The sequence below is a fragment of the Mytilus californianus genome, unplaced genomic scaffold (genome assembly GCF_021869535.1).
Source record: "Mytilus californianus isolate M0D057914Y unplaced genomic scaffold, xbMytCali1.0.p SCAF_5, whole genome shotgun sequence".
Classification (NCBI taxonomy): Eukaryota; Metazoa; Mollusca; class Bivalvia; order Mytilida; family Mytilidae; genus Mytilus; species Mytilus californianus.
Genome location: NW_026262701.1, coordinates 118828849 through 118853559, shown reverse-complemented (window position 1 = coordinate 118853559; position 24711 = coordinate 118828849). Strand labels below are relative to the sequence as shown.

Below are 24711 nucleotides of genomic sequence, written 5' to 3'. Positions count from 1 at the left end.
GTTAACATCATTGCCCAAATATTTTACAGTGGCATGACATTAATTACCTTTAAAACAAATTAGTTTTGAATTTGAAGAAGACTATAAAAAAAAATGCTTTGAAAAGTTTAACATTGTCTATGTATTGTGTAACTGTAGATAAAACGTCATAGCAGGTGCTTTTTCATGCCAAAAGGTATATCTGTATACCTGTATACCTGTATACCTATATACCTGTATACCTATATAAACCAGTAGGAATTGCAAAAACTCAAAGGTTTTAAGCTCTATTCAATTCGAGAGAAGACTTGACAGTAAACTTTTCAGTAGTCGAATAAACTTTGAACGACTAATTTTGTCAATATAAGGTATAAAGAAAGTATCAGATTTTTGGAATGCATTTAATTTCCAAAAGTCTATACAAAACTTTGACCGGTTCAGAATAAAAAAAAATCAATCTACCTCCATTCACTGGAGCTATTCTATAATCTTTTGCAGAACGGATGTTGTTTAGCAGGAGTTATCCTCCTTATCATCTACATAAGAAAAACCTTGAATTTTTTTTAACATCTGGGAATCAGTTTGAAAATCAAAGATCGTTCATTTATCTTTCTTGGCTTAAATTTATTTAAATGGTAACGTTTCTGATCCTCATTGGCAAGTATGAGGTTCTGGATGGGGTGTACAGAATAAAGAATAATGGATAAAAAAAAATAAAGAATAAAGAATAATGGATAAAAAAAATGAAGAATAGAGAAAAATAAGCCTCCCCACAATAAAGAAATGATAAGAACAGAGAATGATGGGTGCTAAAATATAATGAATAGAGAAAAAAAGCAAAGTAGATAAAGAATAGAGAAAATGGCTTATGGTATGATTGCCAATGAAAAAAAGTCTCAATCAGATACCAAATGACGCAGAAATTAGCAGCTATAATTCACCGTACGGCCTTCGCCAATGAACAACCCTCACACCGCATAGCAAGCCATAAAACTCGAAATGGCAATTGTAAAACAATCAAGCTAAAATATGAACGGTCTGATTTATGAACAGTACAATAAACAAAAAAACAAATATGGTATACAGCAACAAACGACAACTGAATGACAGCTCCTGACTTGGGAGAGGCCCACACAGAATGTGGCGTGGTTAAACATGTTTGCTGGAATACAACCGTCCCCCTATACAGTACAGTGGTGTAACGGCACAACAAACTATAGATATCAGTTAGAAAGGGCTTAACCCTCCGAACGATATAAAGCACAAAACACGAAAGTCACAAAGCACAGATCTGAGAGTACTCACAGTTACTGAAAGTAAGTTCAAAACCAAAACAACTTCCAATAAATTTAGTATAAAGAGATCATTAACAGTCAGCAAAAACAGGATCTTGTGCAATGCCAAAATATAGGAATGTAAGAATGTAGGACCGTAAATGTATATCAGTAATATTTGATTGGAATTTAACTTACCGATAAAACAATATGCAAAGAGCTGATTAAAGTGTTAAATTGGTAATCTTTTAGAATAAGTTTATTTAAAGAATCGATAAGTTTATTCGTATCGTATCTAAATTTACGTGCTCGATAAATAACCGTTAAAATTAGGATGTGCGAGCCCGTTTGTTATAAGTTTTCTACAGGTACAGTCAACCTTTAAAACTAAATTTTTGTATCTATGAAAGAATTTAGTAAAGGATGTCAGTAATTTGTGATAACGATATCCTTGACTTAATAATGTATATACACAATATTCATATTCAAATAACGATAAAGACATTTTTTTATCAGATTTTTCCCGTTTACACCAATTTTTACAATAGGATGAAAGAGCTTCTTTAATGACCTGACGATACTGTGTCCAATCTATTTTAGATAGAGAACGATATGTGTTGATCGTTTTTTAGAAAGTTTTTATAACCTCTAAGTATTGAACGATGTTGAGGTCCCCCGTAATAGCACGGCCAGTTAGGTCACATCTTAAATAAGATGGTCACAGTCTCAAGTTGAAGGAACATAAAAAAACCTTCTTGTATATGCATACGAAATATTAGATAGTTCCATGTTATCAAAATATGGAGGTAAACAGTTTTGAAATCCATGTTTTGATTTTTCAAATAGCTTCTACATTAACCACAGTGGTTATATGCTTCGATATTCAAGTGTTGTCCTCCACAGTATACCCTTTTTACATATGAATGTGGCTCAACTGTCTTTCTTTTCGCCGACTTATGACTATGTAGTATATACTCATTATAGATACCAGGATTAAAATTTTAGACACTCACTTTAGTCTCTATCTTATGCCTCTAATGAGTATCTCGTAATTGGTTAAACACAAGTAAAATATCAACAGGATTGAACGCATCATGTCATGGTATTGTTTCATTTTATTTGATTTTTCTTTAAATTTTCTTTTGATATTGAATTAAGAAAGTCCACAAGCATTAGTTGCCAAGTTCTAAAGAAACGAATCTGATCATTTTTTGATGAAAGTGTTCAACAGTCCAGTGGGTTTCTTGGAAATAAGCTTTTAGATTCTTGGTGATAAGCTATTAATATTAATTGTTTCAAGCGTAACTAGTACAGTACTTTCTGAAATAAATTTGCCGTACAATTTAATCCTAGACCTAACTATATGATTTTTTAAAACCTACAAAAGTGAAACATTTTGTTTGATATTTGATTCCAGTTTTAGCTTTAATATGTATAAATTGGAAACCTTCATGAAAGCGAGTCGAGTCAAACATTAACGGCTGTAGATATTAAGACTTAGGCTACACAATCATCAGTGGTCCTGTCGTGGCTCTTATCGTAAACGTTAGAATAGGCTCATAAGACAATAATCAACAGAGTCTTGCCAATTTTATTTTTTTTGCCAGTGAAAGGTTTCTTCGAATTCTTCGAAATGTATTGATACCATAGTGCCCAGCCACATGGGGACTCATGAGCCACATTAATAAGATACTCTACATGTTGGCTTTGTATGATAAAGTTACCAAGCGAGGTATTGCAAATGTTAACCTTTGGCATAAATTTCCTAAAACTCTGAAGATAAATTTAGTTACGAGTGTACATACAATGTTGAATTTCCATATCATTTACATATCCCAGGGCCATAACTCGAAAAATAATATTTAATCAGTACTGAGTTTCGAACACTTATTCGAAGATATTCTGTTGCTATCCCTTGACATTATTTCATCAAACTCTGATTACAAAATGAAGGACAAGGAGGCTTATTTTGATTTTCCATATTATTTACTTTTTCAAAAAACATAACGTCCCACAAAATTTATGCTGATTTCCGAACTTCCATGAGATATTGCTAATGCCAACTTTTAACAACTCCGGTGAATAACGAGACACGAGGGCGCTAACATGTCGCTAGTGAATTGAGACAATGACACATCGTATCGGTCAACCAATTCGTGATTGTGTCTGCAAACTTATGTAGTGTCGATTTCAATTGTTCTACCTAATAACTCTGCTAGAGCAGTTTTTGTGAAAAGAGCACACACACCCTTGGTAATGAATTCCGTTTAGTGTGAACATGCACGAGCGTAACGTATTAACTGTAAACGCCATATGATTGAGCAGATGATATGTTACTGCTGAGAAATGGGAAGTTGACATTTTGTAAAGTTGAAATTATCACGTTTTTCATACATAATAGTCTGAAGTCGTCCATCTGTGTCAATATCGATGAAAAGATTAAGATTTGAAACAGACCTTCTCCTTTCGGTGATATCCTTAATCTCAAATACTCAATTAAGGATTTACTAATATTTGATGTAATCACTCATTGAAATGTGGGTTATTGAGTGACGGAACATCATCAATTTTCTGAAAGTAAAATTAAAGAATTTTGCAAGATGCTTTAAGCTTTTGTCTTTGAGAAAAATAATAACGATAACGGTACCAATTTTACAGCACCAGATGCGCATTTCGATAATAAATGTCTCTTCAGTGATGCTCGATGCCAAAATATTTGAAATCCAAAATTTCATTTAAACGATGAAGAGCTGATTAAACCAAAAAGGACCAACAGGTAAGACCAAAAAGGTTCTGTATAAAATCTGCTTCATAGGAGTACAAAAACAAGTCGTTCAGTAGTGATGCATAATTAGTACCCATTGAATTTGTCTGTTGAAATATCAATCTACCAAGATCAACACATTTGTTGTTCAAACTATCCAGCATTTTAGTATATAGTATTCGGTGAGTTTGTTTTTGGAATCAATGTGGTTCTTCACAAAGTAAGGTTTTTTATGACCTAAAAAAGGAATTTGTATCTACTTTCCCATTTTGGTAGAAAAAAGTTGTGTTTACTGAGACGACACAGTCGATCTTTCAATTGAGCATGTGAAATAGTATTTTACAGCGTAGTAAAATCAAAGGTTTTGATATGAATGCAAAATTATAAAGATTGTGATTGAAGATTTTATAGTACAGATCTTTAGAATCCACACCTGATTGTCACCGTTGGTTGAATATACCTCGTCACAATATTTCTGAAGGCCATCTTTTACTGTAGAAAGAATGGTTGCAAGATCTTTAGAACGCTGTTTTGTCGAACATCTGGACGACACGACTATTTATCGTTCTTTATATGGATTTTTGTGAAGTTTATGTATCCAGTATAAAGATGGGATGTTTTGATCGTCCTTTTTTTTAAAGTTAATACTTAAAATACGAGAGAACGACGGATTTGTAATTTTTTTTTTAATCTCGACTTTTGTGAATAAACGATTCCAATGTTTGTGAATTCCAAGTTCTTCAACAAACAATCGGCATTCCCATGGGAACCAACTGTGTTCCTCTTTTTGTCGACTTATTCCTTTATTCATATGAGGCTGACTTCCTACATGAACTTCTTATAAAGAAAGAAAAGAAGTTAGCATTGTCCTTTAACTTCAATATATTTCCGCTATACAGATGATGTTCTCTCACTAAATAAATTCAAAGTTTGGTGACTATGTGAACGCATCTATCCCATCGAACTTGAGTTAAAGGAGATGCAACAGATACAGTTAAGTCTGCCTCATATCTTGAATTACATCTAGAAATTGACAATGAAGGTCGGTTGAAAACTTTACCGACAAAAGAGATGATTTCAGCTTCCCAATTGTGAACTTTCCATCTCTATGTAGCAACATTCCAGTAGCACCTGCATATGGAGTATATATCTCCACGTTGATACCATATTCCAGGGCTTGTATTTCCTATCATGATTTCCTTGATAGAGGGTTGCTGCTCACAATGAAGCTATTAAACCAAGAGTTCCAAGTGGTGAAGTTGAAATCGTCTTTTTGTAATTTTTTCGGACGCCATCGCCACCAGTTGATTGACCGTTATGGAATATCTGTTTCACAGATGACGACGGGTATGTTCCAATTGTCGAAACCACAATCCAGTCCTCTTTTCTCCGAAAGTGACCTACAGAATTAAGACTTATCACCGGGTTTGTACTTATATGAGCAACACGACGGGTGCCACATGTGGAGCAGAATCTGCTAACCATTCCGGAGCACCTGAGATCATTCCCGGTTTTTGGTGGGGTTCGTGTTGCTCAGTATTTAATTTTCTATGTTGTGTTTTGTATACTGTTGTTTGTCTTTTGGTCTCTTTCTTTTTTTTTGCCATGGCGTTGTCAGTTTATTTTCGACTGATGAGTTTAAGTGTCTCTTTGGTATATCTCGCCTCTCTTTTTCCGTAGGCAAAGACAACTTGCACAAGGTACGGCTGGGTTTAACTCTTTTTATGAGTACCTTTTAGCTAAAACATCGAATGATCTGCCTGGCCACATTAGAAGAGACAATTCTTTTTTACAATTTAAAAACCTTAACAACTCAGAACATTTTGATCACTGCAATGTATGCTCATAACAGCTTTTTTTTATTTTTATGTATATGTGCTTCTGCTTACAAAGTTATGCCGTTAACAGCTCTGAAATTGAGTGATTAGCTAGATAATATTTGTATAGTTGTGTCTTTTGATATGATTTTCATGATTGCATGATTATGTATTATGCTTTGTCTGTCAACAATGAGAAAAGCCCAACATCGTCTAGTCGGCTATAAAAGGCCCCGACATGAAAAATATGAAACAATTCAATTGAGAAAACTAACAGCCTAATTTATAATAAAACAATTTACGAAAAACAAATATGACAGACATAAACTACGAAAACCACTGAACTAGAGGCCCAGACTTAATTGTGATCGGCACATACAGAATGTGGCAGGCGCAAACCCTACCCTAACCTGGGAGAGTGGTGTAACGGCACAACACAAGAACAAACTACAAAACTATAAACGAAAACAAAATAGAAGAAACAGCAATAAACGATAACCACTTAATTACAGGCTCCCGACTTAGGTCAGGCACATATAGAATGTGGCGAGGTTAAACATTTTTGAAGGCGCCAAACCTCCCCCTAATCTGGGACAGTGGTGTAACAATACAACATAAGAAGAAACTATAAATATCAGTTGATAAAGGCTGAACTCATCAGATTGATACAAAGGAGAGAAAAAAAAAACAGCTCACAAAAACACAGAACGGACGTGTCAGGGTATTTAAACATCCCCAACAAAAAAAAAGGGCACCAGTAATACATAGATTACGCTCATTGCAATCCAAAACGTCACTACAGACGCTGGCATAGCGAACGAGTTGGGATATATAAACACCGTAAGACGGTGCCGAAGAAAGATCGTCGTCCAAAAAAGAAAAATTAACAAATTAATAAGGATTGAAAAATCGTTCCTTTTGTCGTAATTTTTTGTGTAGAGTTTATGGGGTAAAACTGAAATAATATATAAATCTAGGAAAGGACAGTTATTGTTGTTAATATTTGATTAATTTAAAGTAAGTTCCTTTGGGTAAATTTCGATCTTTAATGAAATGTGCAAATTTTGAGAGTAGTATGTAATTCATGTGTAAAACTTTTCATATTAATATAGAAAATTGTGTGTTTTATCATATTTACGGCTGTTTTTTTCTAAAAAAGAACACATTATTTTTGTTTGATTCGTTTTTTTTCCCCAAACTTTGCCACATAAGGGGAGACAACTCAGATAGTAGGGGAGATAACTCAAATAAAGTAATTTTTATAATAAAAAGTATTGTGAATTTACCTATTTTAATATGTAGCAAGAAAGCAAGTCAGGTGACCCCATTTTTTTCTTTTTCGTATCTGAAAGCGTGTTATAAGAGCTATCTTCTCACATTTTATCTTAATATTCTATGGTGTAGTTTTCTTTTTATCACACAAAATTGGATTGTCCATGCATAATCTATACAAAATCTGACAATTTTGCACAACCTGTAGCGTGAAAAATAGTTCGGTGATCCATACTTTTTATTATATTTTAGAAAAAAGCATGATAAAAACTACATTTTGACAAATTATTAAAGAATTCTATGGATTTTAATTAATACCCCCCCCCCCCCTCCAATCCACCTTAACGAAAATATATCATCAAAATAACGGTAAGTGTTGTTAAATTCATCAAATTAAGGAATTTAGACGGGTTTTTACTGAGTTTGGCCATAAACTGTTATTTATAACAGTACAGGAATAAGTCTGTTATTAAAGGGCCACAATTGGTGTCCATAGGAATATCTACAATCTGTCGATAAACTTTATTGCCGAAACGTACATAAATGTTATTAATGAGAACATTTACAGATTTAATCTAGCTGCTCTGCAAATACTTCTAAATAAAATTAATGCTTTCTGGTGTATTATTACCTTTGCAGCTAGTAAACCAGAGATCAAGACTTGTAGCTGCACAGGTGGGGGCATAGCAGCTAATCGGTCCTATATTTTCCCCAATATTGGACTCATATAAATTATCCAAGAGTTGGTTGGTGTAAACCTTGTTCAATATCAAATGCTACAAATGTGTCCTTTCCATTTTATTGTAGATGGAACAACAATTTCTGATGCATCAATTACTCCAGTGGTGAGTTTCAAAACTGCATCGTCTATCTGTTCAATATCATCTGTTTGAATGTCACAGTCAGCCATGCGATTATATATATAGCTTGTTTAAAAAGGCCTTTGTCAATTTTGTTCCAGTTCACGTTATGACTAGTATGTTCATTGCTGGTAGATAGATTTTTTGTATTTTTCATGAAAAAAGAAAATTTCATATTTGCTCCAACTGGATGGTGATCAGAGATGTTGCTTGTAATTTCTAGCCTTCTGATGTGTAGAATATTGTCATCAAATTCTTCTGGATACAAGATGTAATCAATAGCTGTGCTGTCTTTGCCACAAGTATGTATGAACGTTTTGCCAACAGCTTGGGACTTTAAATTACATTCCTTCATAAAATCTAAAATATATTTATTTCTTATATTATTTGAGTTTAGAAGCAAATTTTCATTGTAGTCATCTACAATAATTATAGTACGAGTTGCATTGTATTATTTCATACAGAATATCTATACATTCTTGAAGTTCTGATATGCTGTGTATTATTTCATACAGAATATCTATACATTCTTGAAGTTCTGATATGCTGTTAGCAGAGCTTTTACATGGTACATAAATGGAAACGAGTGATAATTGTTTAGACATTCTTTTTATAACGGTTTTCAAAATAATAGACAAAACTTGCATTTTACTCCTATGTTCTGTTGTTACATTGTCACTAGTCCATACAACTCCCAGAAGGCATGCCATCGTCGTTACTTCTACACTCCATCCGAACCTAGAAGTAAGCGTTGTAGGATAGATTTTACAGAGGGATTTGACATCGATGGCCCCGACCTACTTCGCACACCATCTCATAGTTCTCCGATATCCTTGCCAGATCCAGAGGCCATTCAGACTGCCTTTGCCTTACAAGAACGGCCAAACACTCCGTACCAAACTCAACCGCCAGGTCAGAGCAAGAAAAAAGGGAAAAGAACAGCAGATCCATCACTGCAAGAATAGGTCCTTGAAGTCCGCAATATCTACCAAGATAGCCGGACGATAAAACCCAACATCATTATCATCATTTTATTAACACACACTCATTAACAATAAATGGTTAAGACCTATTGCATGTGCAATAACATTAATTGACACAATAGAATGAAAAGGTACATACTAATATATCATGTTTTTACACTATTTCTATTTCTTATATTTAGCCGTGACACTCTGATATGTGAAAGAGGGAGACAGTCTAAGTAATAATGCTATTGTTTACCAATAGAGATATGTTTTTCAACAGTGTTAATGTTACGCTGTATTTTAGATAAAACATTTATTCTATTTTCTAATATTTCTCGTTTTTATGTAAATCTATTACATTGTAATAAGAAATGTTGTTCATCTTCAATATCTCCATTATTACAGAAAGGACAGAACCTTTCTTTTCTTGGAATATTTAGATGTCTTTCCCTTTCAATCATTATTTTGCATATTGTTGCTCTATCATGGAAATGATCCTGTTCCAACCCTCCCCACTGGATCTGCCAATGCTCCATGTTAGTGTTATTTTCTTAAATTTAGAAGTTTGGTCGTTGTGATGATGACTAATGTCAACTGCTAAATTCCTGGAGAAAGTATTTATGGACTCGTTGATTTGCCTGATTGTTTAACATGAATTTGGGCTAATAAATCCTCCCCGGATAGCATATATATCTTAATATTCTCTAACAGTATTAAGAATTGTAACAGTTGTGAATTATTTGAATGAATGATTGTCGGTGAGAAACTCATCATGTTGTCGTAAGGTACTTGGTTTTAAAAAAAAAATTCTCATACTTATCCACTGTCAATCCTTCAATGTACATATGTTATTGTAGTTTGTCTGTATTTTGTTGCCATAACCATCTATTGTTTATATGTTAGTGCTAATAAAGTTACCTAATCGTATCTTATCTTATACGAGTGATCTATAGTCATTGGAGATGAATCGGTTCCTTTTAGACAACTACTTGATGTCTGCTGTGGTAAAACAATAATATTATGTTTCCTTTATCTTGTTCAATTTTAATTTAGGATCATGAATCCCCATTCATTACATACCGAAAGGACTTTTCCATTGCGAGAGTTAAGGTGCTCCAAATGTACGGAGGAACTTTCGGTAGAAATATTAGCCATCGACGCCATTTTGAATTGTACGAAAGTGTCCGAACTTTTCAAAACAAAATTTATTAAAATTTATTAATTAATTTTCTTATCAGGTGATTATAATCATCAAACCAATTTAGTGACAAATTTCGTATGAGTCAAAAGGTAAAAGTTTCTTAACGCATTTTAATTTAAATTTGTTTGCGCGCCATTTCACGTTGCCTGGTTCATCGAGGGTGGCCAAGTCCAACCCTGCATATCCTATGAAGGAAAGAAAACTTTAAATGTACCAAAACTGACTAACGTAGATGAAACTAATGGCTGTTGGATAAAAAAGTTAGTAACCTAGTAAGTAGCAAAATGTTTATTATATATGAATCATTATTGGTAGCAAGAAAACCGATGAAAACGTGTCCTAGCATTTCTTCTTTGACGTGACCATCTCAGATTTCAAAACACAGAAATGCTGCGTGAAACTGTTCGACCCACCATAGTTTCTCATTACCTAACAAAATGCTCATATACATTTTCCCCCTATAATCACACTTAGCATTCGCTTGAAACAGCCCACTTTTGACATTAGCAAATATAATATATAAACGGTATGTTTAGACATGTTTTACACTCTGAAATCTTGCCTGTTTATATTTGGTACAAACAAATTATCTGCCTCATAGGCTCATATTGTGATGAATAGAATAAAAAGTATTAAGGTTTGTTTATTAACTGTTTTCTATGAGTTACTTGAGTGTGTAGGAAGAACCTTATTGTAAATTTTAGAAATTAGTCAAGGGAGATAATCACTGTATTTAAAAATAGCAATAAACAAAAATAAAAGGGACATCCTCCCAACAGGCTTAGAAAAGACCTAAATTCATCAAAATTCTAAAGAATTTTATCTTCATAATGAAAGAACTGGTCAAATGATTTTGACATCTGGAATACTAGATGAAAACCAAGTTTCAAGTTCAAAATCTTTATTTATAGATGAACATTTGTATACAGAAAGTATAAGCTCTTTTGAGCTTTTACATCGTCCTATTACAAACAATACATTTAAAACAAGCACGTTTAAAACAGACCAAGCATACAACACACACACACAAGAGCAAATCATTACATCAAGCAATGAGCATTCATATCATATATGATATAAATGAAATGAAAAAGTTAATTATGATATACTATGCAGACATATTAAAAATACAGTAAGCAATCATTTTTAAAACACATAAGCAATTGTAGCACATAAGGTAGAAAAGCACTTTAAATTAAAGCATTATTTCCATTATTATTATTATCCATGTTCACTTATTTAGTTATTACTGCTGCTCTTAGCACTCATAAGATTAAGAACTGACAACATTACAGTTGGATTTAACAAGTTCATGATGACTATAATGCATTTCATACAATATTATTAATATATTAATTTATTTTCAATATTTGTATAATGTATATACAAATGTATGTACTGTGTCATTGAGGACTCATGTTTTTGCATTAATCTATATTCCCACATATCCTTTTAAATATCTATGCAGGAAAAAAAGGCTATCATTTTCCATCTAGGATCCCAACCTGCCACAATATGAAAGATTAACAAACTTTATAAGCACCTTCGGCATTTTCAGCCCCATGTAAAATTTAGTACTAGAAAGCCTGGGCTATTTGGCTTCTGCTACATGTATATTAAGTTTTTTGATGACTCTTATTTAAAATCTAAGTCAAAACTTAGTTTGATAAGGTCCTGTTGGGAAGAAGACCCTATCAATTTTGGCATCACTAGGACATAAGTGAAGGTCCATCAGCAATTGATTGGCTGAAATTGGGGAAATTTTTTTTGTTTTTTATTCCATTTATCTACCCTTCTCCAAACTTAGCTTGAGAATGGCCCTTGGATTGAACATAATCCTAATGATTTTGGGGTCATTAGGTCAAGGTCACAGTACCAATAAATAGACTTGACATTTGGAGGAAAGTTTTGCTTCCAGGCAATATCTTTTGAGTCATTAAAAAGATCTTTACCAAGCTTCTTATACGACCACAAAATTTTTTTTGCATCGTATAATGCTATGATGTCGTCGTCATCCGAAGACACATTTGGTTTCCGGACAATAACTTTAGTTTAAGTGAATGGATCTCTATGAATTTTTACCAGAAGGTTCAATACCACAAAACAAAGGTAGGGATTGATTTAAGGGGTGATGGTACCATCAGTTTAGGAATTAGGGGCCAAAAACAAGCATTTTTGTAGTTTCCGGACAATAATTTGTGTGTAAGTGTATGGATCTCTCTGAAATTCTACCACAAGGCTCCATATCACAAAGAGAAGGCTGGGATTGAGTCTGGGGGCAATTACTCCAAAAGGGGGGGTAGGGGGTTCAAAAAGTTGGGGAGATTTTTTTATCCAAATTTGGGGGGGGGTTCATTTTTATGCCCCCGCTCAGGGACTAAACTTGGGAATTTCAAGCTGGGAGCCCAGACCAGATATTTCATAATTAGTTTCTATATGTTCAACTGAAATTTACCTGAAAGTTTAGGGGCCCAGCTCAAAATCTAGGAGCCATGGGCAACTGGGCTCCCATTAAGTTTTGTCCCTGGCCGCTGTAGCGTACGGGGCATTAAGTTTTACCCTTGTCCGTCTATACGTACGTCTGTCCGTCCGTACGTCCCAAAGTTGGTTTCCATTCTCTAACTTTAGTTTGCCTCAACCAAATGTTATGAAACTTATACACAATGCTTATTACCACAAAATACAGATCAAGTTTGAATTTTGGTGGTGTCACTTTAACCGTTCTAGAGTTATGCCCCTTTACAAAGGAAAAAATTGATGAATTTTTTTGTTTCTGTTCTCTAAATTAAGTCTGCCTCAACCAAAAGTTATGAAACTTATACACAATACTTATTACCACAAAACTCAGATCAAGTACAAATTTGGGTAGCGTCACTTTTACCGTTCTTCAGTTATGTCCCTTTATAACTTTATATGATAAACAAGCGGGGGCATCATCTGTGTCCCATAAACACATTCCCCATTTATTTTAAATAGTTGTTCTGTTCCAGGCCAAAAAATAAAATTTTAATTTTTTGATGTTACCTACCTACCCACCTTAAAAAACTTCTACTGTTGACCAAAACAAATAATATCCCTACCTACCTGCCTACCCAACCCTACAAAGCATGGGTAGGCAACATTAAACAAAAATTTTTGTACGACCGCAACAAAAATTTGCAGTCGTATATTGGTATGACGTTGGCGTCGTCCGAAGACACATTGGTTTTCGCACTCTAACTTTAGTTTAAGTGAATGGATCTCTATGAAGTTTTACCATAAGTTTCAATACCACAAAAGGAAGGTGGGGATTGATTTTGGGGGTTATGGTACCAACAGTTAAGGAAAAAGGGGCCAAAAATAAGCATTTTTGTAACTTCCAGACATAACTTGTGTGTTAGTGTATGAATCTCTCTGACATTGTACCACAAGGTTCCATATTACAAAGGGAATGCTGGAATTGATTTTGGGGGTAATTGCCTCAAAATTTTAGGAATTAGGGGCCAAAAAGGGGCAAAAAACAAGCATTTTTCTAGTTTCATGACAATAACTTGTGTGTAAGTGTATGGATCTTTCTGAAATTGTACTACAAGGTTCCATATCACAAAGGGAAAGCTGGAATTGAGTTTGGGGGTAATTGCCCAAAACGTTAAGGAATAAGGGGCCAAAAATAAGCATTTTTCTAGTTTCCAGAGACCAACTTGTGTTCAAGTGTATGGATCTCTCTGAAATTGTACTGCAAGGTACCATACCACAAAGGGAAGGCTAGGATTGATTTTGGGGGTGATTGCCTCAAAATTTTAGGAATTAGGGGCCAAAAAGGCGGCAAAAAACAAGCATTTTTCTAGTTTCCGGACAACAACTTGTGTGTAAGTGTATGGATCTTTATGAAATTGTACTACAAGGTTCCATATCACTAAGGGAAAGCTGGGTTTGAGTTTGGGGGTAATTGCCCTAAATGTTTAGGAATTTGAGGCCAAAAAGGGGCCAAAAAACAAGCATTTTTCTGGTTTCCAGACAATAACTTGTGTTCAGGTGTATGGATCTCTCTGAAATTGTACTGCAAGGTACCACAAAGGGAAGGCTGGGATTGAGTTTGGGGGTGATGAATCAGAAGGGGGTTCCAAAAATTTGGGGGGGGGGATTTTTTTCCCCCCTTTTTTTTCTTTAAAATTTTCCATTTTGAATTGGTTATTTCTGATTTACATATATAAGCAAATAATAATGATATGGTTTGAATAGGTAAATTAAAATTTTTTAAGTTCTTAGACCACATTCATTCTGTGTCAGAAACCTATGCTGTGTCAAATATTTAATCACAATCCAAATTCAGTGCTGTATCAAGCTTGAATGTTGTGTCCATACTTGCCCTAACTGTTCAGGATTCGACCTCTGCTGTTGTATCAAGCTGCGCCCAGCAGAGCATTTTATTTTTCGTAGTAAAAACACTGGAAAGCGATGCTAAGCAGCGGCTTATTACGATTTTTCAAGGGGTAAAACTCTTGCACCCTCTTTATTTAATATATAGATGTGTTTTGATGTTTGACATTTAATCTTGAAGAGTGGGCGGTTCTGACAAAATTAAAATTCCTGGTTTTGAGAAGAGTGAGATTGCGAAATCTTTGTCTTGTTAAATCTATGGCAAAAAAATTGTAGATATAATATGACATGAATTTTTTTTCCTTCTCTAGTATAAACTGTTTTGGGACCAGCCAGAGAAAATATAAAAGAATAAAAGTAGACATGGTGCCGGGGCAGATTCATTTATAAATAAACATGAATCATACACCATGTCTGCCTACTGGGGAAAGCTTTCTATTTCTCGTTACACATTGTCTGCCCCTTGCGGTCATTAACTCAAACTGTCAAAAGCTCAAAAGAATTAATAGCCATTTATGTTGCGTCTTGAGAACAATTTTTTACAACATTTGTAAGAGCATTTTTTACAACAAAAGCTGGATTTATTTTAGCAGTAAATTGAACTCATTTTACTCTAAAATTATTTGTCAATTAACGAGGTTAGCCGACAGAATGAGATACAATATGTCCAACCTGAAACGATTCTGATGTTTGGTCCAAAAAAGCACAGGTACAAAACAAGATTTTGTTAATATATGTATATATACTGAATACATTATTCACTACATATAAAAATATTTAAAAAATCCGTGCAAAGAAGTTGAGCAAAATGCGTCAACTTTGTATTTTTTGTCGTTTACAGGTCCATCATGGTGTTCTTCAAAAAGATTCATTATATCGTAATTATCCGGAATTGAAGTCATTATATTTTGCATCCATGTGATCACATTTCGCATATTTGACAGCTAATACGCTGCACAGTTGTCGAAAAGCCATGCTTGTTTTTTTTAAATTTTGGTCCTTGAACTGCTTTACCTATCCATATTGGTCATTGCTATCAAACGTTTTGAAGATTTGTAGTTTTCTAAACGAATAATAGGATCCGGACACACAGAAAATTTTTGTCAATAAAATGTTTTAGGGATTGTCAGAAACAGAGGTAGGGTCGGGAAACCGTAAACACACTATTTATTTTGGCCTATCGAATTTTTGTTGGAGTAAAAGATATTGGCCATAATTTCTTTCTTTAATTCTAAGGCCAAATAAACATTTATGTGGTTCCTGTTACCTGATCAACCCTAATATAAACCCTCGACCCTAGAATTCTGAAAAATAAATTTTAAACGACCCCCATTTGGTTGAATGTGAACTTCAATAATGAAATTCACATAAGAAGTATCCACAACAGCTAAAAATGCAACAAATTCTGAACAGAATGTAACAAAATTAACTAAAAACTAACATATCTATTAGTTTTACAACAAAACATATAGTAAATGGTGAATTTCCGGTAGGGACATAGATTATAAATAATGGAACCAGACTCTGTGAAAACACGATTTTTGACAATTCAAAAAAAAAACCTTAGTACACATGTTCCTTTATGATATGATCTTTATAATTTTAATGCCAAATTAGAGTTTTGACCCCAATTTCATTGTCCACTAAACATCAAGCTTTCCTTCTGAATTAAGTTACTAAAGTCTGTAGCTTGAAAATAGTACTATTGTAACCTATTGGAAAAAACAATTGTATTTTGCAATTATAATTGGCCCAATTATGGTAATTCAAACAATAAAGGTTTTGTTTTTTTAATTCCATATGAAAAAGGAGTAGGTCCGGTAAGACCCCTTTTTGGCCCCAAAATATAGCTGTTTTACAAAATTATTAAAATGTAACTTTTTAGCTATTTATTGGAAAGTAGAATACTTCTGCTACATAGATATGGGCTGTTTTTGACAATATAATGCACATTTATCGGGTACTAGCATCATTTAGTCATGCTAAATTACTGAAATCTTCACAATTTTAGCATTTGTGTTAAATTTTAGACTTTATCCATCTTAAATGGAAGTGGTTGCATTTGAGTTCATTCTTAATATTTAAATGTAAGTTGTATTTGATGATAATACATAACATATATAAAGGTTGAGAGTGAACACGGATGCGGCTACTTTCATTTTTGACAAAAACCATCTGAAAATGTAAATATTACGGCATATTTGATAGATTTTCATATTTAAGCTTGAATTTGAGCGACTGAAATGATTAAATCAGTTCAAATCTTTCACATAAAGTAGTTGAATCGACTGAAGTAGACCCTTAAGTGTTTAAAAAGTGTCCAAAATCTTTCATCAGATGAACCTGAAATTTGAGGCCAAAATCGGCCCTTACCGGACCTACTCCTTTGTTAAAACGTAGACTTTTAGCTATTTATTGGAAAGAAGAATACTTTTGTTACATCAATTTGGGCCGTTTTTGACAATACCATGCACACACGTCCAGACTACACGAAATACGTCGGACAAATCCGGTGAATAATGGATCAGTCTGGTAAAATTTTGTTGAATTCCGGTCTGAATGTCCGGTGTTGTTTTTTTCGTGGATTTTTTTAAAAACCCTACATTTTTCCCAATTTTGGGGGCAAAATTCCCAAACGATCTCAAAATTCATTCTCATCTTTATTATTCATGACAGCGATGTTTGTTTTGTTCAACCGCTAGCTTTATGACGAAAATCGCATACAAGTAATGTGTAAATCCGAGTAAAAACATATCTGACTGACAAAAAGAACAATGGCTGCCATCAACCGGAAATATAAACAATACCGGATCAGATTCCGGGAACGGATAACGTCAATTTCTGGGTTTGCCGATCAAATACAATAGAAACATAAAAAAAAATCCAAGCAGGTTCACAAAATACAGCTATGAAATATAAACACTAGAATTGAAAACCAAAAGATATATGAAAATGAAAGAAGATACAGGAAATATTTTATACAAAAACTCTAAATTTTTAGTTCACAAATAATTTTCATGTCAAAATCCAATAAAATGTGACATTACTTTTCTTTATCACTAAAATGCATTCAAGCAATTGTGCACAACTTTCATCAAAATACATGTATACACTCTTGTCACATGATTTTGTTTTTGTGCATTTTGGAGAGGAGTAGGGCACAACAAGTCATAAGATTGTTGTATTTTGTCTGATAATATACAATTAGATGTAAAAAAAATTGTTCAGGTAAAATTTCATTCGGTCTGGTAAAGCTAGGTTGTTTACCAGACCAAATGTCCTGTAAAAATAAAATTCATTCGTGTAGTCTGCACGTCAGGTACTAGCATCATCATTTCATGCAAAATTAATGAAATCTTCATGATTTTAGCATTTGTGCTAAGTTTTAGACGTTTTTTGTCGAAAAACGGAAGTGGCCGCATTTGTGTTCAGTCTTAATATTTAAACATATGTTGTATTTAATGATAACACATAACATATATAAAGGTTGAGACTGAACACGAATGCTGCCACTTACATTTTAGACAAAAACCATCTGGAAAGGGGCGTTTTATGGCATATTTGATACTTTTTCATATTTAAGCTTGAACTTGAGCGTCTTTACTTACCAAATCAGTTCAAATCTTTTACATAAACTAATTGAATCGACTAAAGTAGACACTTAAGCGTTTAAAAAACATCAAAAATCTTTTATCAGATGTACTTCAAATTTTAGGCCTAAATTAGCCCTTACCGGACCTTCTCCTTTATACCTCGCTGCTGAGGGGCATTAAGTTTTACCCTTGTCTGTCCCAAAGTTAGTTACTGTTCTTCAACTTTAGTTTGCCTCAACCAAATGTTGTGAAACTTATACACAATGCTTATAAACACCAAACACAGATTAAGTTTGAAATTGGGTGGGGGTCACATTCACTGTTCTTTAGGATTGTCCCTTTACAAATTGAAAAATTTACAAATTTGCAGTTTCTGCACTATAAATTTATCTAAACTTAACCAAATGTTCTGTTACTTATACACAATGCTTATTACCACCAAACTCAGGGACATCACTTTTACCCTTCTATAGTTGTGTACTTATAAATGGAAAAATTGTCAAATTTGCCATTTCCACACTCCAACTTTAGTTTGCCTCAACCAAATGTTATGAAACTTATACACAATGCTTATTACCACCAATCACAGATCCAGTTCAAATTAGTGGGGTGTCACTTTCACAGTTTTTATGCCCCCACCGTAGTGGAGGGGGCATTAAGTTTTACCATTGTCCGTCCGTACGTACGTCCCAAAATTGGTTACCGTTCCCTAACTTTAATTTGCCTCAACCAAATGTTATGAAACTTATACACAATGCTTATTACCACAAAACACAGATCAATTTTGAATTTTGGTGGTGTCACTTTTACTGTTCTAGAGTTATGCCCTTTACAAATTTAATTGCTGAATTTTTCGTTTCTGTTCTCTTAAGTTTGCATCAACTAAATGTTATGAAACTTATACACAATTCTTATTACCACAAAACTCAGATTAAGTACAGATTGGGTAGCATCACTTTTACAGTTCTTCAGTTATGTCCCTTTATAACATTATATGCAAGCGGGGGCATCATCTGTGTCCCATAGACACATTCCCCATTTATTGAATTATGTCCCATTGTTAATTGAAAAATTACAGAATTTTCCTTTTATTTACGAGCAAGGGCCATCTGTGTCCCATGGACACATTCTTCATTTTTATCCCCCACTGCAGGCTATAGGGACATTAAGTGTTACCCTTGACCATCCATCTGTCTTTCTGCACTTCCCATTTTCATTTCCGCACTCTTTAACAAGTTTTCCTCATCAAAATTTTATGAAACTCGTACACAATGCAAAGATCCACAACATGCAGACAGAGTTTAGATTTGGCAGTCTTCACGCTGAACCACAGGCCCACCAGCCCAGGCTTGTAAAATTGATACCGGGCCTGTAAAAATCAGGTCTACAGACCAATAGAATTTTAACTGAAATAATAGTTAAATTGATGTTCTGCCTGTGGATTCAAAAGTTCATTGTGAAGACTGATTTGGGCAGTGAGTCGTTTACTGTTCTAGAGTTATGCACCTTTTTAACATGGAAAATTGCAAAACTATAGGTAACAAGAGCGCAATTATTTGTAATGCATTTTCTATAGGACCCCAGTGGTAATCAAAAATTTATACCTTGAAGAATAAACAAAAAGAAAAAAAGGGTAGCAGTTCCTGTGACCATAGATGTCAGCTTATTATTACAGCAAAAAAAAAAAATATATGGTCATGTGGCAAAAGTTGCCCAAATTCTACACTAAATTGGAAAGGTTAATTTTGAATGGCTCCTCAGTTAATAAAAAATTATATCTTCTACACATTGTAAATTATGAATTTAATTTTCACCTATCCTCAAACCTAAATGGATAAGCTTTCAAATAAAAAATAATTCCAACCTGCATCTTCCAATCAGGAGCCTTAAAGTATTTATTCTGAGTACCATCTTGTAAAAAACTTGCTGGTTGAATGTAAACAAATAATTGCACACTTGTAACCTTAAGGTGGGGCATTTGTGTCCTCTGAAACATTCCTTTATTTCAATAAGAATTTGTCATACATATACATAGCTCTTAAAAAATTGGGGCTACAAATGTATACAGGATTCAATTGAAGATACCTTAATCTTTCTTTATTTTAATACATATTTTTTTTTTATTTAAATTCCTAATCAAAATCCCTGCTTATCCATACCAAAAAGGAGATAGCAGACCAACAACCATAAAAAAGAGAAGAAAAGGACTTATAGAGCTCCGCATAGGTTTCAACCAATTTACAAGTAAATTAAGAGTGTTTTATTTGTCTGTTACAGTTAAAACCTGATATTTAAAGAATATAGAAAGTTTTTAAGTACATATACATACCTCTTTTAAGTTAATAAAATTTAAAACGCATGAGCTATTGTTTATCAAAATATTGTAATTATTTATTCTCTATCTTCAAATAATCCTAACAAAATATTCAAATTTGTTATAAATACCTGATAAGTGTTATTCAAACTATTTCTAAACAAAATGTTAACATTATATATATACATATCAGTACATCTTAACAGCTTTCCTAAGTAAACTAACTGGAAAAGCGTTTATTACATAATGTCACACACCCTTAGGGAGCCTCTATATCTCCTCTAGACTTCTCATTACATATTGACCAGACAACATTTTACATCCAGATAATGGATGTAAGAAGAAATCTGATTGGCTGATAACAGTCAGTAACCTCAGGCACATATCATCTTTGATCCAATTATGGCTCCTCTGTCACTGTGTTGTCAGGTGCTATGCTGTAAATTTTACAGGGACATAAAGTGACCTGAAGTGTCCTTAAATTAGCACCTTCAGTGCCCTGTATTGGACCATTATTTGTTATGGATTATTTTCTTGTGCAAAAAGGGCTCATTAAGGATGTGAATAATTTGACTGTCTACCATGGAGGTCATTTGAGTTCACAGCACCATAATATGGTCTTACTTCCTTTATGATGGATTTTAAGTGAAGGCCTGGGATTCTTGCAATAGTTTGTTTATTTGTTATTATTGTTGATATTTTATAGAGTTTATTGATATTCAGACTGTGCAATAATATTTCTTTGGTGTTCTCTTGAAATCAAGATATTATATAAAACATGTCTGATACAATTTGTGTTCATATGGACAGCAGAAGACTGGCATGTTTTAAAAGTTGCATATAATTAGTGAAAATAATTGTTTGTCTGCATCAGAAAAACATTGACATACTTTGACAAAACAAGTTAGGACATAAAATTTAATTCTAATGGTTCATGAGGAAAGTGGTGAAAACAAAATATTGGTCATGGATAGTGCCATGGATGAACGTATGTTATCAAACCGTGGACATTGGCTAAGACAGGAACAGGAGTACCATTTACAAGCCATGCGTCTCAAACGTTAGTATTTAGTATATTTTAGACGTTTGTATTTAGTATACAAAGCTTCTCTCTTTTATAATTATTCTACTTGTTTGGTGTATGCTTTATATACCAGTTGTACACAGTAAGCATGCTACATACAGTCATATTTAAGTATGTGTCCTTGACCAATATATTATAAATATTGAGTTGGATAACCCCTGCTAAGTGACCAATAACTCTTTTGAAGGGGATCATAAAAGTTTATAATGGGAGATCAAAAGGTGTAAATTTCTCATAAGAATCAGTCAGAATTTTGTGTATTTGGGAAATCAGGTATTCAGATTTAGATAAGTGTTACCTCATCTCTGGGGATAAGTAAGGATAAGTTACTTATCTATTAATCATCAAATAATGACAAAACAAATACATACACTACAAGGCCTTTCAATCCAAACAAGTTTGACAGTAGACACAAGTTGTCAAATTCTTGTACATGACAGAAAACTCCCTTGACAAATATTTATTTCATCTGATTGACCCCAGGGATTTTGATTGTAATATTGATGCCCTGTGGGGGACCTCCTCAGTCAGCTGATTCATGTACCAGCTGTGTATATATGACTGGTTACATACCATACATACTTTAGTTGGGATGCTCTGATGTCAGATAGTACATCAATATATTTTTTGCAATAGATATAATGTTATCCTGGCATTATTTTTGTTTTCTTGTCTAGACAATGAATTCAAAACCTAAAATTTAACATTTTACTGTTTATATTTGAATATGTTTTGTTTCAGTGCATCAGTCAGAATTTAGATGATACACATGTATATAGAATGTCAAAGTCTACAATAATTAATGGCTTTTACTGAACATCAGTAATATAAAGTAAGGAGAAACTGAATCAAAAATACACAATCTGAACCACCTTGTTAAACGGTTGAAACCTTAAATCTGACCACTGAACTGAAATAACCACCTACAATTGGCCACAGATGAAGTAATGCTTGGTCAAACTTTATCAAAGAAGCTATGAAATTTCCCATGTGAAAACATTGTAATTTCACTAAATTATGTACAAAGTAGTTAAATTAAGTTCATAATTGGTATTGTGGGAAACTTTATCATTGTTCATCCATGTGTAGCCAGCTGTAAACAATATGATGGAAGACATCTGAATATTTATGGCATGTAAAGAATGTTTAACCAGGAAATATGCTGTCTTTATGAGAGATAAACAAGAATGCAGATTTGATATATTATGTAAACTGAAGAATTTGAGGTCAGTTGATAGGTATTGTAAGGGAGACCTTCTCTGTCTTACCTGATGAGAAAGCTGCAGTCTATTTGACAAATAAATAATGCAGTTTATATAAATGGATTGACTTATCAATATTTATAATGCAGTTTATATAAATGGATTGACATATCAATATATTGCAAGATCATAAAGAGCCTATAGTATAGTCCCTTCATTATCTTGTGGCTTGCACTGTTAAATGACCAACATTGCTGGACAAATTATCAGGTTATAAATAAACTATCCCAGACAATACTTTATGTTGACCTCTGACATTCTTCACATGCTTCAACTTCAAGATGCCTAAATTTCTGTCCCAGTAATTAGCATCATAAACATATTCTTAAGTTTTTAGAAAAATTTTAAATTACTCAATATTTTTATATTGCCTAGATCAAAACATTGACTACTGAGCAATGATACTTTTTATTTGGGGATCAATAGTCCACAAGTAGGGGTATACCCCATTGATAGTAAATGAAAGTAAAATGCACATTGACTAGCATGCATTGCACATACAACATTGTTACTTTTGTTTTCAACACTTATATTTCAAAAACTTTTCAGACAGAATCTTTGTGTATTTAGAGATTATAATTATTTCTGAATACATATGTATACATTTTTTGTAAAGGGCTATACATTTGTACTTAGATCAGTCTTAAACATAAGTTTGATCAACTGACTCAAATGTTCTGACCAACATTTTAGAATAAATTGAATATGTATCAGATTGAAATGGTCTTTTAAGTGTAGAAATGTCATTTTCAACTGAAACATCTATTTTTATTATTGGAAATAATGTTCATTGTAGTTTAGTGAAAGCAGTTATCACTGACCATAAAGTTTGTCCAAGAATGAGATACATGTATATCCTGAAAAAATAATGCAAAAAAGATGCCATCAAAAGTAATGCATGAACATTGTAAAACCATTTCTTGCTATTTGAATTTGCACTCTATCTTTAAGTTAAACTTAAAGTTAATCTATTGGAATACCATTCCTGAACAGTACGGAGTACATCTTTTGATAACTCAATTTTTTTATTTTATATCTATTAAATTTTTCACCTTATCCTGAGCATGCATAAAATATCTGCCACTGGACTAGTCACCTAAAGCAAACAACTCTTAGTTTTAAAACTGTTTTCCTTAAATGATTTCAAGATAATTGTTTACAATGTTGGGAACTATGTACTGTATAGTAACTAGGTATCTGGTCATAAATAAATGTTTGATGATAAAGTTTAGTTGAATATTCAATGTTAATTTTATGTTGTTTTACAAGTTCCCTTTTAATTTAGGAAGATTTTACAAACTTGTAATTCTAGAGTTATGGGCCTTTATTTACACCCAACAAGCGAACAGTTAAAAGATGCTCTTTGTTAAAAAAGTTGTGGGCTGTTATCAATGTGCAGGGACTGCTCTGGCCCTCCAAAAAAGTTGTCACCTGAAAAATCTCAAGCATCCAGTTTTTATACGACCGCAAAAATTGAAAATTTTTTGGTCGTATATTGGTATGACGTTGGCGTCGTCGTCGTCGTCGTCGTCGTCGTCGTCCGAAGACACATTGGTTTTCGCACTCTAACTTTAGTTTAAGTGAATGGATCTCCATGAAATTTTACCATAAGGTTCAATACCATGAAAGGAAGGTTGGGATTGATTTTGGGGGTTATGGTACCAACAGTTAAGGAATTAGGGGCCAAAAAGGGGCCAACAATAAGCATTTTTGTAACTTCCAGACAATAACTTGTGTGTAAGTGTATGGATCTCTCTGACATTGTACCACAAGGTTCCATATCACAAAGGGAAGGCTGTAATTGATTTTGGGGGTAATTGCCTCAAAATGTTAGGAATTAGGGGCCAAAAAAGGGGCAAAAAACAAGCATTTTTCTAGTTTCATGACAATAACTTGTGTGTAAGTGTTTGGATATTTCTGAAATTGTACTACAAGGTTCCATATCACAAAGGGAAAGCTGGAAT

The 24711-nt window shown here is 33.5% G+C and overlaps 1 protein-coding gene across 4 annotated transcripts in view; it reads left to right on the top strand.

Annotated features, from left to right (window-relative positions):
• The first annotated feature begins 10209 nt into the window (after positions 1–10209).
• The window catches only part of LOC127700846 (dual specificity tyrosine-phosphorylation-regulated kinase 1A-like), a 40045-nt gene continuing 25543 nt past the window's right edge, over positions 10210–24711 (top strand). Inside the window, exon 1 of one of the 4 annotated variants that reach the window (XM_052204538.1) lies at positions 10210–10395. Coding sequence is in view for 2 of the 4 variants with exons in the window: in XM_052204539.1 (XP_052060499.1) it covers positions 21329–21461 (133 nt within the window). In the remaining 2 variants the exon portion in view is untranslated. Of the gene's footprint in view, positions 10408–20896; positions 21462–24711 lie in introns of those variants that run through there. The other 3 variants (XM_052204536.1, XM_052204539.1, XM_052204533.1) reach the window with 3 other exon arrangements.